The sequence below is a fragment of the Salvia splendens genome, chromosome 2 (assembly GCF_004379255.2).
Source record: "Salvia splendens isolate huo1 chromosome 2, SspV2, whole genome shotgun sequence".
In the NCBI taxonomy this organism is placed as follows: Eukaryota; Viridiplantae; Streptophyta; class Magnoliopsida; order Lamiales; family Lamiaceae; genus Salvia; species Salvia splendens.
Genome location: NC_056033.1, coordinates 21,058,097 through 21,069,772, shown reverse-complemented (window position 1 = coordinate 21,069,772; position 11,676 = coordinate 21,058,097). Strand labels below are relative to the sequence as shown.

The window sequence follows — 11,676 nt, the reverse complement described above, 5'->3', positions numbered from 1 at the left end:
CATTGTAATCTCTCCCATGATCTGCAAATAAAGTCCCAAAAAATAAAATCAATCGATCACAAATGAATTCTAAAGAATTACCCGTTTTTACACAAGCTGCAATCCCAAGTTGAAAGATGAGAACCGTACTCAAACAACCAAACGAATCCAATCGTCGCATAATCTTCCCTCCCTATCCTACAAGTCTCGAAATAAACTCATTAAACTTCTCTATCAGAAACCGAGAACCAAACTCAAGGTATGCACTCCTCACTCCCAACACCAAATTCCAATTTCATACCATCGCATCCATGTATCCTACACTATCATTCTCCATGTCAACCTCTGAACTCCCAATCGAACCAAGCAAATATTGAGGTATAACCTTTAGTCTCAATATCTTTTTCATACAAGTGTGCACACTATCTTTTGTAGTCAATGAAACCAACTATTAATTGAGTTGATTGAACAAACTGAGCGAAAACTGAATTAAAGAACAAACTTTTAAAGAAATGGAACTTAAGAACTTACCTTCAGGGCTGCACGGGGGCAAATCGGGACTGCTCAGGATAAATCGGGACTGCCGGTGAGCTGAGGAAATGGTGGGAGTTCAGCAACGACACTCCAACCTACTGACCCGACGGCACGACATCACAAAGTGGGTGCAAAGCAGCGCTGCTGCTGGTCACTGGCTACAGCCACGAGACAGCGGCGGTGGTGTAGTGATGAAAACAGCTACAACTAGACTCCATGGGGTGACAGACGGAGGCGACAGTCAGAAGTGGATTCCCATTCCATCGAAGACAGGAGGATTTTGTTTTAGGAACAACTCTTTAATGTGTCGTTCTGTCTGAGGTGGAAGAGGTGATGCTGATGGTGGCGGTATTGGTTGTGCTACACTTTCATCTATCTAGGTTGAGGTATAGACACCCTGCTCCCACGTCTTGGCAGCATTCTGATTCATTATCACACAAGTCATTATAGTTGTTCATATCCATCAATTGTAAGGCCACCTGCAACGCTTCACGCGGGTGGCTCGTAACCCGTCACGCTGGGACGAGACGGCGGCGAGACGCGTTGCAGCGTCCCGTCTCGTCCCCAGTCCGCCGAGCGTTCCGTCCCGCCGAGACGGATGGTGAGCCGTCTCGCCATGCGCCAGCGCGACGTGGCGTGCTCCGGCGCCATGCGTGGCGCCCACTCACCGGCCCGCGAGTGGGCATCGTCACGCTGACGCAATAAATTATTTTTTTTTAATTCGAATTTTAAAAAAAATAAAATCAAAAATCAAAAAAACGGTAATATTACCGTTAATATTACCGTTTTTTCTTTTTTTATTTTATTTTTTTACTCTATAAATACTCATAATTCATCCTCATTTCACACACAAATACACACCTATTCTTCCCAAATCATCTCCATTTCCTCTCCAATTTTCATCTAACCTCTAATCACAAAATGTCAGGCGACGGAAACTCTGGAAGTGGCGGCTCCGGCGGGTTTGACATCAACGCGTTCGGCGACTGGGGGCATGTACAATGTCCTGGGTGGTGATTCCGGTTCGTCAACGCCGGGGGTACCAACGACCCCATTTTGATGTGTGGCGGGCTCGGAAACGCGCGGATTAAGATTGGATCAAGTTATATGGAGGATAACTGAATCGGTTGGACCAGTTAGCAAATTGTCAGTTGCCACTTAATCGAATCAATCCTCGAACCGAAACGCGCCAAAGATAATATTTATAACTCCCGATTTCGCACTACTTTAATAGTAAAGCAGCAGGTTCGGGGTCGATCCCACAGAGAAGTTGGTGTGTCGAGTGTGTGAGTAGTGAACAGGGGGGTTGGCTGCTGCCACGCTTTAACTTGGGAGTTTTAACTACGGTTTTTATCTAGGCAGAATTCAAACTAGCTAGCTTGATCAACGGAAATTTAAACACTGGGTCAAGTAAATTGCAGGTACTAACAGAAAAGTAAATGCGCAATTTAAAAGAGAGAATAACTTCGATTAAACTAAGATACGATTACAACGTGAAAATAAACTAAGCTAACACTTCGAAAATAAAGAAAGCGGTAAACTGAGAAGAATCTCAGCGGGAAACTTAAGTTACGCCGACAGAAATGGTTATTCTGCAGCGCTCCCTTCGGTCGCCCTTTTAACTACGCTATCTAAGTTAAACTAGAGATCTGAACTAAACTAAGCTAAGCTAGAGAGCTGAACTAAGATAAACTAAGCTAGAGAGCTGAACTAAGTAAAACTAAGCTAAACTAGGCGGAAAGTAAAGTCTCGGATACTTTCTTGTGGTGGCGCAGCCTCTATTTATAAGCTTGATTCGGCCTCCAGCTGGATAACGATCTTGACAGAGAATATTCACTCATGCAGAGGATGAGCGACTCATTGATTGCTACGTGCTCTTTCTTCTAGAATAACGACGCTTTTGGATAACAAATTTCTGATCGGTTCGTCCTGGCGTCTTCACAAGCTGGCATGTGTCCCCTTCTAGAACGTAGTCCTGGGTAACAGAATGGTGCGCCACATCCAGCTCATTTCCTCACGTTTTCCTACTAGAAACCAGCGGTCCCCACTTTAACTGCTTGACCTCGCCCCTTGATCAACTCCCCCGATTTTTGACCTTTTTCGCCTTTTGTACGTGCTTGATCAGTTCGGCCTTGCTGCCTTGGACAAGTAGCATTTCTGCACATTTTAACACTTGTTTGCGCGATAAACCGATCAAGTAGTATATGTTTTACCCCAAAAACCGATGCATGAAATGAGCCTTATCAAACTACTCACACTTAAAACGTACTTGTCCTCAAGTATAAAGAGAAAGAAAAAGAAAGAGAAAAAGATAAGGCAAATTTCAGGCATGGTTTACTTATTTCACAAGCAAAAGAAAGAAGAACAAGAACTAAAAACACGTATTCACATGTATGCATTGGACCGAATAATTTTCCAACAATCATACCCGAGGTCGAGGTCATACCATTAACCAGTAGCTTATGTTTTTGCTTTTTCGCTTCTGCTTGATCAAGGAGTCAGCTTGTCAAGATTGCTCAATTTAAAAACCATTGCTGCAGTCACTCATTTCTCACCAGAGATGTTAGGACTGTTCACTCGGTGTTGCTACAAATTTAATACTTTGAATCGGACTGCACAATATAGTTCCTTAAGGTCTTTGTTTCGGATTGTAACAGGGCTCAGGGGTAGTAACTTGTTAAGGTAGGGTCCTAGGGGTTCTAAGTTTAAAAGAGAAAATCACATGAGTCAAAAAGCCAAAGATTTGACTAAACTTGTTGGATCAAATTTGAGGTGTTTATTTCTTCTTCCACTTGATGCTCCTTCTCGGTCAATGTTGACCCTTAGTCTTATAACTTTCGGCTTTATTTTATTTTTTTCCTGGGTCAGGTTGCAACTATTTCCTGCCCCTTTCTTTTGTTAAACCTTTTCTCAATTTTTTGTATGATCAACCTGATTGTCTAACTTGATCGACCCGGCTACCTTTAATTTTTTTTTATTCTATTGCTATCCCCTTTAGTTCCCATTGATAAATTTCATCTCCTTGACCCTCTTCCCTCATGTGATACGAAAATTTTTGGTTTTAAGGTTTCAAAGAATGGGTAAGAGTGTATGGGCTCAAAGTGGCTAACTAAGGGGTGCCTTTAGTAATGAGGCGGGTTCGTGGAACGAAGGAAGAAAAACGGCTCAACTGGTTAAATCCTAATGCCTTTAGTCCTCACTACTTGTGCAATTTTCATCTCAATATTAAAAGTTAGCCTCTCGTAATTTTTCTTTTGTAAAGAGTAGTAGAAAGTGTTCTACTTTTGGCTTATAACTCACATATAGAGAGGCTTCACATTTGGTTTAGAAATTGAGCGATTCCATCATACTTGCGTCATTCAAATTGATCAAGTTTTTGCAATCAAGTTTTACATGTGAGCGTACTGAATTCTTTCTCTAACTCTTCCACGAAGTATTCAAGTCTTTCATTTATCCGATTTCATGCATATTTCCTATCTTATTGCTATCTAAAATTTGTTATTTTTGAAAAATTTTAGCATGTATGAATTTTCTGTAACTAACCCATCCCCCCTCCCCACTGCATATGAGCTCGTCCTCGAGGGACTGGATGCAGTGGAAAGAAGGGTTAGGTACAGGCAATTTGCACAAAAACAAACAAGGGAAACTTCTCACACTTAGACCAAGCATTGGGCTAAGTGTGAGGCGGTGCCAATAATCAAAACATGCTAAGAAACACAGAAAAACGGAAACCAAAACAGATATGGGCAGACGAACAAAACAGATAGCAAAAGTGGACATGCATACTTCTCACATTTAGACCCAAGATAGGTCTAAGTATGGTGTGGAGCAGAATAACAGTTATACATACCCAAAAAAAAACAAATAAAACTAAAAAAGTTTTGGAACTTGAAATGAGTAGAGATCGGGGGGGTATACTCAATGCTTGCGGAGCTGACTGGGGGACGCTGAGGGTGGCCTGGAGGATGGCGGGTGCCGAGGTGGAGGAGAGCTTGCAGAGGGAAGTGGTGTTTGCATAGCGAGGGTCAACTGGCGAATAGCCTGCAGAACCCTGGACTGAGCGACCAGTTGGGCGTCCAAATTTGCTACTAGCTGCATCAGCATTTGCTCCATGCGGAGTCTCCATTCATTTGTAGCACGTGCAGCCTCCTCTGGTTCTGCTACGTTTGCTAGCTCCAACCTCTGCCTAGGCTGCCTGTCGGGGCTTGCTGGTTGATCTGTTATCCCCCTCCTTCTCTCGCGTCTGACCTCCTCTAGCTCTTCTCGCCTGTCCTCCTGTTGTTCTGCCTGCTTCTCCTTCCGAGCCTTTGAGATGAAGCGAAGTTTTCCGTCACGCAGTCGTTCGAGCACCTGAATTCTTACATAGAAATCAATGTTAAACAATTCAGGTTTTGGGCAGCGATCGGGAAGCTCCACACCCTCCTGGAATTCCAGGTCCAATTTCGCCTTAGGTATGCTCCGAGAAGGTGGCAGACGTTGAGGTGGCGGACGGGGCGATTGGCAATCTGACTTATCGAGTGGGCAATCCAATAGCCCAGGTGCACCCTTCTTTGGTCTTTCATGCACCACATGAAATAGAGCTCGGCCAGAGTAAGAATTGACAATGTATTTGATTGGCCCAGGAGGTTGCAGGCTAGGAAGGCTTCGGCAAGGCGAAGGGCCGGATCAGCAATATGGTCCACTCTGGACTCAGACGCTTTAAACTCGGGGGCATGTCTGTTGCACAGGCTTTGCCAGACTGCCTGCTGATCAAAATCCGGCCTCCTCTAATGAAGGCCAATGTCGTGCCCGAACCATTCTCCACTGGCTACCTGGGTCTCGGTATGGAGTCCCATTCGCACAGAGAACTCGTTCAGGCTCATCTTTTGCTTACGCCTAAACACCCGAAAAGAGACGCTCCTGGCCTCCAAGTTTGTACTCCCGGAAAACCGGAAGGATGTGAAGAATTCTTTGGCCAGGTCTGCGGGCACGAAGGTATCCTCGCTCTCCAGCAGCTACTCAAACCCGATCCCAGTAATATACTGGGTAAATTTCTCCTCAACCCGGATCTTCTCCAGGGATGGTTGGTGGAGTCTCTTGCCTGCCTTCATCAGCTTTGTGGTCGTCACCCTGTGGTGGACCGCCTCATTCCACTTGGGGTCTTCAAATACCAGCATCTGCCGGAGGAGGTCCGTGGTCAACACCACAGTTTGTTTGGCATGTTCAGCAGCGGGAGGTGTTGCGGGCCTTCCTTGGTGCCTGCGGGATGTACTGGCCCACAGGAGCTCTCTCCCCTCTGTGTCACTGCCCCCAACTCCTTCTTGTGGAGGGGCTGGTTGGTCTGCGTCAGTAATAACGATGCCCTGGGCATCAGTAATTACGGTGCCCCGGTGTGCGGGGCGCATCTTCTTCGGGGGAGGATGAATAGTCTCCTTCCCTTTCCGTTTCTTCTCAGCTCTCTGGCGGCTATCCTCAACAGCCCTTCTTTTTATCCTCGGCCTCTCCGGCCTCCTGGTTTATAGCCCCAACGACTCCTATGTTCTCAGGCTCATCCGGCTCATTCAACAACTGCCGCGCTACACGGAGTCCTTCCTCTTGCCCTTCCTCTGCTTGTTGTATGTTGGCCATCCCGGCCTCCACCTCCCCCCCTCCACTCTATTAACTTCCACCCTGCGCGCCCGGTAGTGCAGTGGCTCTTCCTCCTCCTCCGGGACCGATTCATCCTCTGCATGAGGAATAAAGTTCCATCCTGCCTCCCTCTGTAATATCTCGATGGGAAGAAACGGAAGGTCCTCCGCAGACTCATCATCAACATTTATAACCTCAATCGATTGTGCTGGCTCGAGGAGAGTAGGGGAGCTGGAGCCGTCGCCATTGGATGGCGTCGGAGCACTAAAAACAGTCGTGCCTCCTGCATGTAGAGGCGGTACGGACGACATCCCTTCAGTCGGAGCGGCAGGGGGGCTGCTCCTCTTCGTTTTCTTCAAAGTCGTCCCCATCGTACGGCACCAAGGGGACGAAGGGTGTAGGTTTAGATATGCGAAGAGGGGCTTGTGTTTGAGTGGGGGATGAAGGGTTTCGGGGGATGATTTTGGGATGTGGAGGCCACGGCTTTGTCCTTTGACAAGGTTACTCCTATTTGGGCTTTTACAGCTGCATAAACCGTCGTGATATCTATACCAGAGGGAAAACTTCGGAGGATTCTCGTCAAACGCCGTTGTGTTTCTTCATCCACCACGGGTAATGAAGCGGCGGCGCTTGTTTGGGGTGGAGCGGTGGTTGGTGTAGGTGGGTAAGGGTTTTCTATATGGGTTTGTGAGGCAGTTTCTTGGTTACCATTATCAGCACTGGAACTGGAAGAGGAGGATGAAGTTGAGAGTTGTTTGAGCAGCATTTTTACTGGTAATGTAGGTTTCGGTGAAGAAGATGATATTCTAGGAAAAGAGGTTTGATCTTGAGGGAATTTTTGGCGAGAGCAAAAAGGAAAGAGAGACAGGCGGCTTGGGTAAAAGTAATTTGCGGATCTGAAATCTGCCTTTTATAATGATATTGCGACTGTTGGGATTCTCCACTATTGAGATCCCTGCGGCTTTTCAAGTACGGGCGCGCCTTTTCAGAGTGCCAGCTCTTCCTGGGGTGCCAGCTTCGACTTGCCCCGGCTCGTTCCTCTCTCCAGGGTGTTCTTTCACTGTGTCGGATGGCGCTTCCTGACACCTTTTCAGTGGCTGCACACATCCTTTCATCTCCTGCCCTGCTCAACTTAATCGTTGTACCACCAATTAAATTTAAAATGCACTAATCAAGTGGACAATTAATTCTTAGTGAAACTTAATTAGCTCCACTTGATCAGTCTTCCTCCTTTCCTCCATCTTTTTATCTTGAATAATAATAAATAAAAAATAAAACTTACTAAAAGCTATTTACACTAATTCCTAAGGGTTTTTGACCGGGTCCCCCTAGGGTGTCAATTGATCAGTTTAATAGATAGAGACTTTTCCGCTTGATCAAGTAGACTACCTATGAGTACCTTATCATTCCCTTTACCTAATTACTGGAGAGAGTTAGGCATGAGTAGTGGAATGTCGTCCACCACAAATACCTCCATTCCTTCTCTGTATGGCTTTACCCTATGACCATTCACCATGAAGGAAGGCGAATCTGAATCGCATCCCTAGAGTTCGATTGCACCATTCGCTCGGACGGCGACAATGGTATAGGGACCTATCCACATTGATCTGAGCTTCCCTGGCATCAATTTCAGCATGGACTGAAATAGCAACACTTTTTGGCCTACTTTGAGCTCCTTCCTGCGGAGATTCTTATCATGCCACATCTTCGTCTTTTCTTTGTACCACATAGCAGAGTCGTAGGCATCCAGACGGAGCTTCTCAAGCTCCTGTAGTTGCATTCTTCATTCTGCAGTCCCTGCATCGGTATTCATATTCATTTCCTTGATGGCCCAGTAAGCTTGATGCTCCACTCCCACCGGCAGATGGCACATCTTTCCAAATACCAGCCGGTATGGGGACATTCCTATAGACATTTTGAAAGCGGTCCTGTATGCCCAGAGTGCGTCCTCCAGACGACGGCTCCAGTCCTTCCTCGTGGGATTGACTGTCTTCTCTAGGATAGCCTTTATCTCTCTATTAGAAACCTCAGCCTGACCATTGGATTGCGGGTGATAAGGTGTGGATAGGCGGTGGTTGACTCCATACTTCCGCATCAAGGCTTCAATAGTTTTGTTTACGAAATGAGTTCCTTGGTCAGAGATGATAGCCCGTGGTACCCCGTATCGGGTAAATATGTTTGATTTCAAGAATTTCGCTACTTCTCTGGACTCACACGTCCTAGTTGCCTTTGCCTCGATCCATTTGGACACATAGTCCACTGCCACTAGTATATAGAGATTGCCTTCAGACTTGGGAAAGGGTCCCATAAAGTCCATTCCCCATACATCAAATATTTCACAGACAATAATGGGGTTTTGAGGCATCTCGTCTCTAGTAGATATCCCTCCAGTAAGTTGGCATCGAGGGCACTTCTTGCAGAACTCATAAGCCTCTCTATGGATGGAAGGCCAGTAAAACCCGCTATCAAGTATTTTCCTTGTTGTTTTCTTCGGTCCAAAGTGCCCACCGCAAGCCAGTGTGTGGCAGTGGATCATCACATCTTCCTGTTCCCACTCTGGAATGCATCGTCGGATTACTTGATCTGCCCCCATTTCCATAGGTAAGGATCGTCCCAATAGAAGTATCGGGAATCACTTTTAAGCTTTAGCTTCTGTGCTCTTGTAATCTCATCTCTTCTAGGTAACTCGCCCGTTACCAAGTAGTTGGCCATGTCCGCGAACCATGGCTCCTTTCTCGTGTTCTGCCCCTTGCTTCTGTGGTTGCCTTGATCAACTCCCTCCGCTTGGTTGATCCACCGGCATTCAGGTGATGACTCGATCAGGCAGAGATGCTCTTCAGGGAAAGCGTCTGGAATTGCTTCTTCATTGTCCTTTTGCAAAATTCGACTTAGGTGATCTACCACCTTGTTCTCACATCATTTCTTATCCACTGCTTCCCAATCAAACTCCTGTAGAAGGAGTACCCCCCTGATTAACCGCGGCTTTGACTCCTTTTTTGCTAAGAGGTATTTGATGGTCGCATGATCTGTATAAACAATTACTTTGGAACCAAGCAAGTATGGTCTGAACTTTTCAAACGCGAAGACTACCGATATCATCTCCTTTTCGGTCACATCATACTTCTTTTGTGCCTAATTCAGAGTTTTGGAGGCGTAAAAAATGACATAACTCTTCCCTTCGATTTTCTGACCTAATACTGCCCCTACAGCATAGTCCCTAGCATCGCACATTACCTCAAAGGGGTGATTCCAGTCGGGGGCACGTATTATTGGAGAGCTTATCAATCGATCTTTTAGAAATTGGAACGCGGCTTTGCAAGCATCTGAGAACTCAAACTCGACCTCGTTCTGAAGAAGTCGTGCCAGTGGCTGGGCTATCTTTTCGAAATCTTTTATGAATTGTCTATAGAACCCAGCGTGCCCCAGAAAGGCTCTGATCTCCTTCTGGTTGGTAGGATATGGAAGTCTTGCAATGACCGCTATCTTTGCTAGGTCGACCTCGATCCCTCTGCTTGACACTATGTGGCCCAAGACTATTCCTTCGGTAACCATAAAATGGCATTTCTCAAAATTCAGAACCAAGTCCTTTTGGCGGCATCTTTCCAATACCCTGTTCAGACTATGCAGCCCTTGATCAAAATCATCCCCATAGACAGTAAAATCGTCCATGAAAATCTCAATGCAGTCCTCCAATAGGTTTGAGAAAATGCTCATCATGCATCTCTGGAAGGAGTCGGGGCGTTACAGAGGCCAAAAGGCATTCTCCTGTAAGCGTAAGTGCCAAAAGGGCAGGTGAACGTCGTCTTCTCCTGGTCTTCTGGATTCACAGCAATCTGGAAATAGCCACTATAACCATCCAGGAAACTGAAGTACTGCTTCCCTGCCAACTTCTCCAACATTTGATCAATGAACGGCAGAGGGAAGTGATCCTTCTTCGTAGCTTGGTTCAGCTTCCTGTAATCTATGCACATTCTCCATCCAATAACTGGTCTTGTTGGGATTAGCTCATTTTTTCATTTTTTACCACTTGAATCCCTCCTTTCTTAGGCACCATGTGCACTGGGCTGACCCAGTTACTGTCGGGAATGGAATAGATAATCCCGATCGAAACCAACTTGACGATTTCCTTTAGCACCTCTTCCCTCATGTTGGGGTTGAGTTTTCGTTGTTGGTCGCGGTGTGGCTTGGCTCCTTCCTCCAGTCGGATGTGATACATGCATAAGTCCGGGCTGATGCCTACCAAATCTGTCAGCTTCCAGCCGATGGCCCTCTGATTCCTTCTTAATACTTCCAGCAATCTGTCTTCCTGCCCCTGGGTTAATTGATTGTTGATGATGACAGGCTTGGTTTCATCTTCACCAAGGTAGGCATACTTTAGATGTGCGGGAAGGGGTTTTAACTCTTTTGCAGGTTTTGGTTCTTCATTGGGCAGAGGGTTTTCTGCTGTGTCTCTTTCCAGTAGCTCGCCTTGATCATGCCGCTTCGCTAGGCTAGATACTTGAGCTGTCCCACTTGACCTAGCTGGCTTTGGGCGCTCGCAAAAATTATTTATTACACTTGCGACGGCTTGGTCGTCCATTTCTCCGACCTTCATGGTCTCAAACCATGCTTCCACTTCCTTTTCGACTTCCTTATCTGCGGCGGAGTCAGTGAACTGCCTTTTTAAAAATTCTTCCTCCAAATACTCCTGTACCAAGGGCTCAGTCACATTGATGGAGTACACGTTCTCTCCGTCGGCTGGCCTTTTCATGGCCTCATCAATATTGAACGTGTATTGTTCTCCTTTGAAATCTAAGCTGATCGTTCCATTCCGTACGTCTATGATAGTGCTGGCTGTGGACAAGAACGGTCGTCCTAGTAGGACTCCGCTTGACTCCTTTGTTGCGGGCTCCGTCATCCTGATTACGAAGAAATCAGCTGGGTATAGAAAGTTATTTACCTTAACAATAACATCTTCCAAAATTCCTTCCGAGTGAATACATGATCTGTCAACCAGCTGTATCATTATATCCGTGTCGACTAGCTTTTCCTTTCCCAGCCGTTGATAGATGGAGTATGGCAGAACATTGATAGATGCCCCCAGGTCGCACATGGCGTGCTACACCTGGACGTCTCCGATTGAAATTGGGAGCGTGAACATTCCTGGGTCGGTCTTCTTTGAAGGGAGGTCATTCCGTTGGATCACGGCACAGACAGTTTCATCTGCAATCATTCTACCCTCCTCATTGACTTTCCCTGCCAGGTAGTCTTTAATAAACTTGCTGACAGGGGGCATTTTAAATGCCGTTAAGAGTGGTACTTTAACGTCCACATCTTTGAACATACTCGCCACATCGATTGTGGCATCCTTCCTTCTTGCCACCATTCCGCGGTACGGATACGGCTTAACTTTCTCACCCCCCTCTTTCTGATTTCCTTCTGAGGTTTCATCTCCCACTTTTTCCTTGTCTTTCTCTTTCGCTTGATCCACCACCTTGGGTTCTTCCTTCTCTTCACGGTTTGGTCCAGGATCAATTGTTTGGGACGTCGCAGGATAACTGGGGCCTTGGTAGACCC

At 46.2% G+C, this 11,676-nt stretch overlaps 1 protein-coding gene across 1 annotated transcript; it reads right to left on the bottom strand.

Moving 5' to 3' along the window:
- Nucleotides 1–7,663: 7,663 nt before the first annotated feature.
- On the bottom strand, nucleotides 7,664–9,834 carry LOC121775758. The gene is made up of 5 exons (XM_042172802.1): nucleotides 9,355–9,834; nucleotides 9,085–9,252; nucleotides 8,699–8,991; nucleotides 8,006–8,555; nucleotides 7,664–7,888 (listed from the first exon to the last, which is right to left on the bottom strand). Exons 1-5 carry the CDS (start codon nucleotides 9,832–9,834, stop codon nucleotides 7,664–7,666), a joined length of 1,716 nt encoding a protein of 571 aa, XP_042028736.1.
- Nucleotides 9,835–11,676: the final 1,842 nt, after the last annotated feature.

Excerpts from the sequence above, each read along its gene's own strand:
- LOC121775758 (XM_042172802.1), bottom strand. The coding sequence starts at position 9,834 with ATGAGCATTTTCTCAAACCTATTGGAGGACTGCATTGAGATTTTCATG. Across the intron at positions 8,992-9,084 it reads AGCCGCGGTTAATCAGGGGG|GACAATGAAGAAGCAATTCC; the intron begins GTACTCCTTCTA and ends ATTTTGCAAAAG. Across the intron at positions 8,556-8,698 it reads TGGAAATGGGGGCAGATCAA|AGAGGCTTATGAGTTCTGCA; the intron begins GTAATCCGACGA and ends TTCCATCCATAG.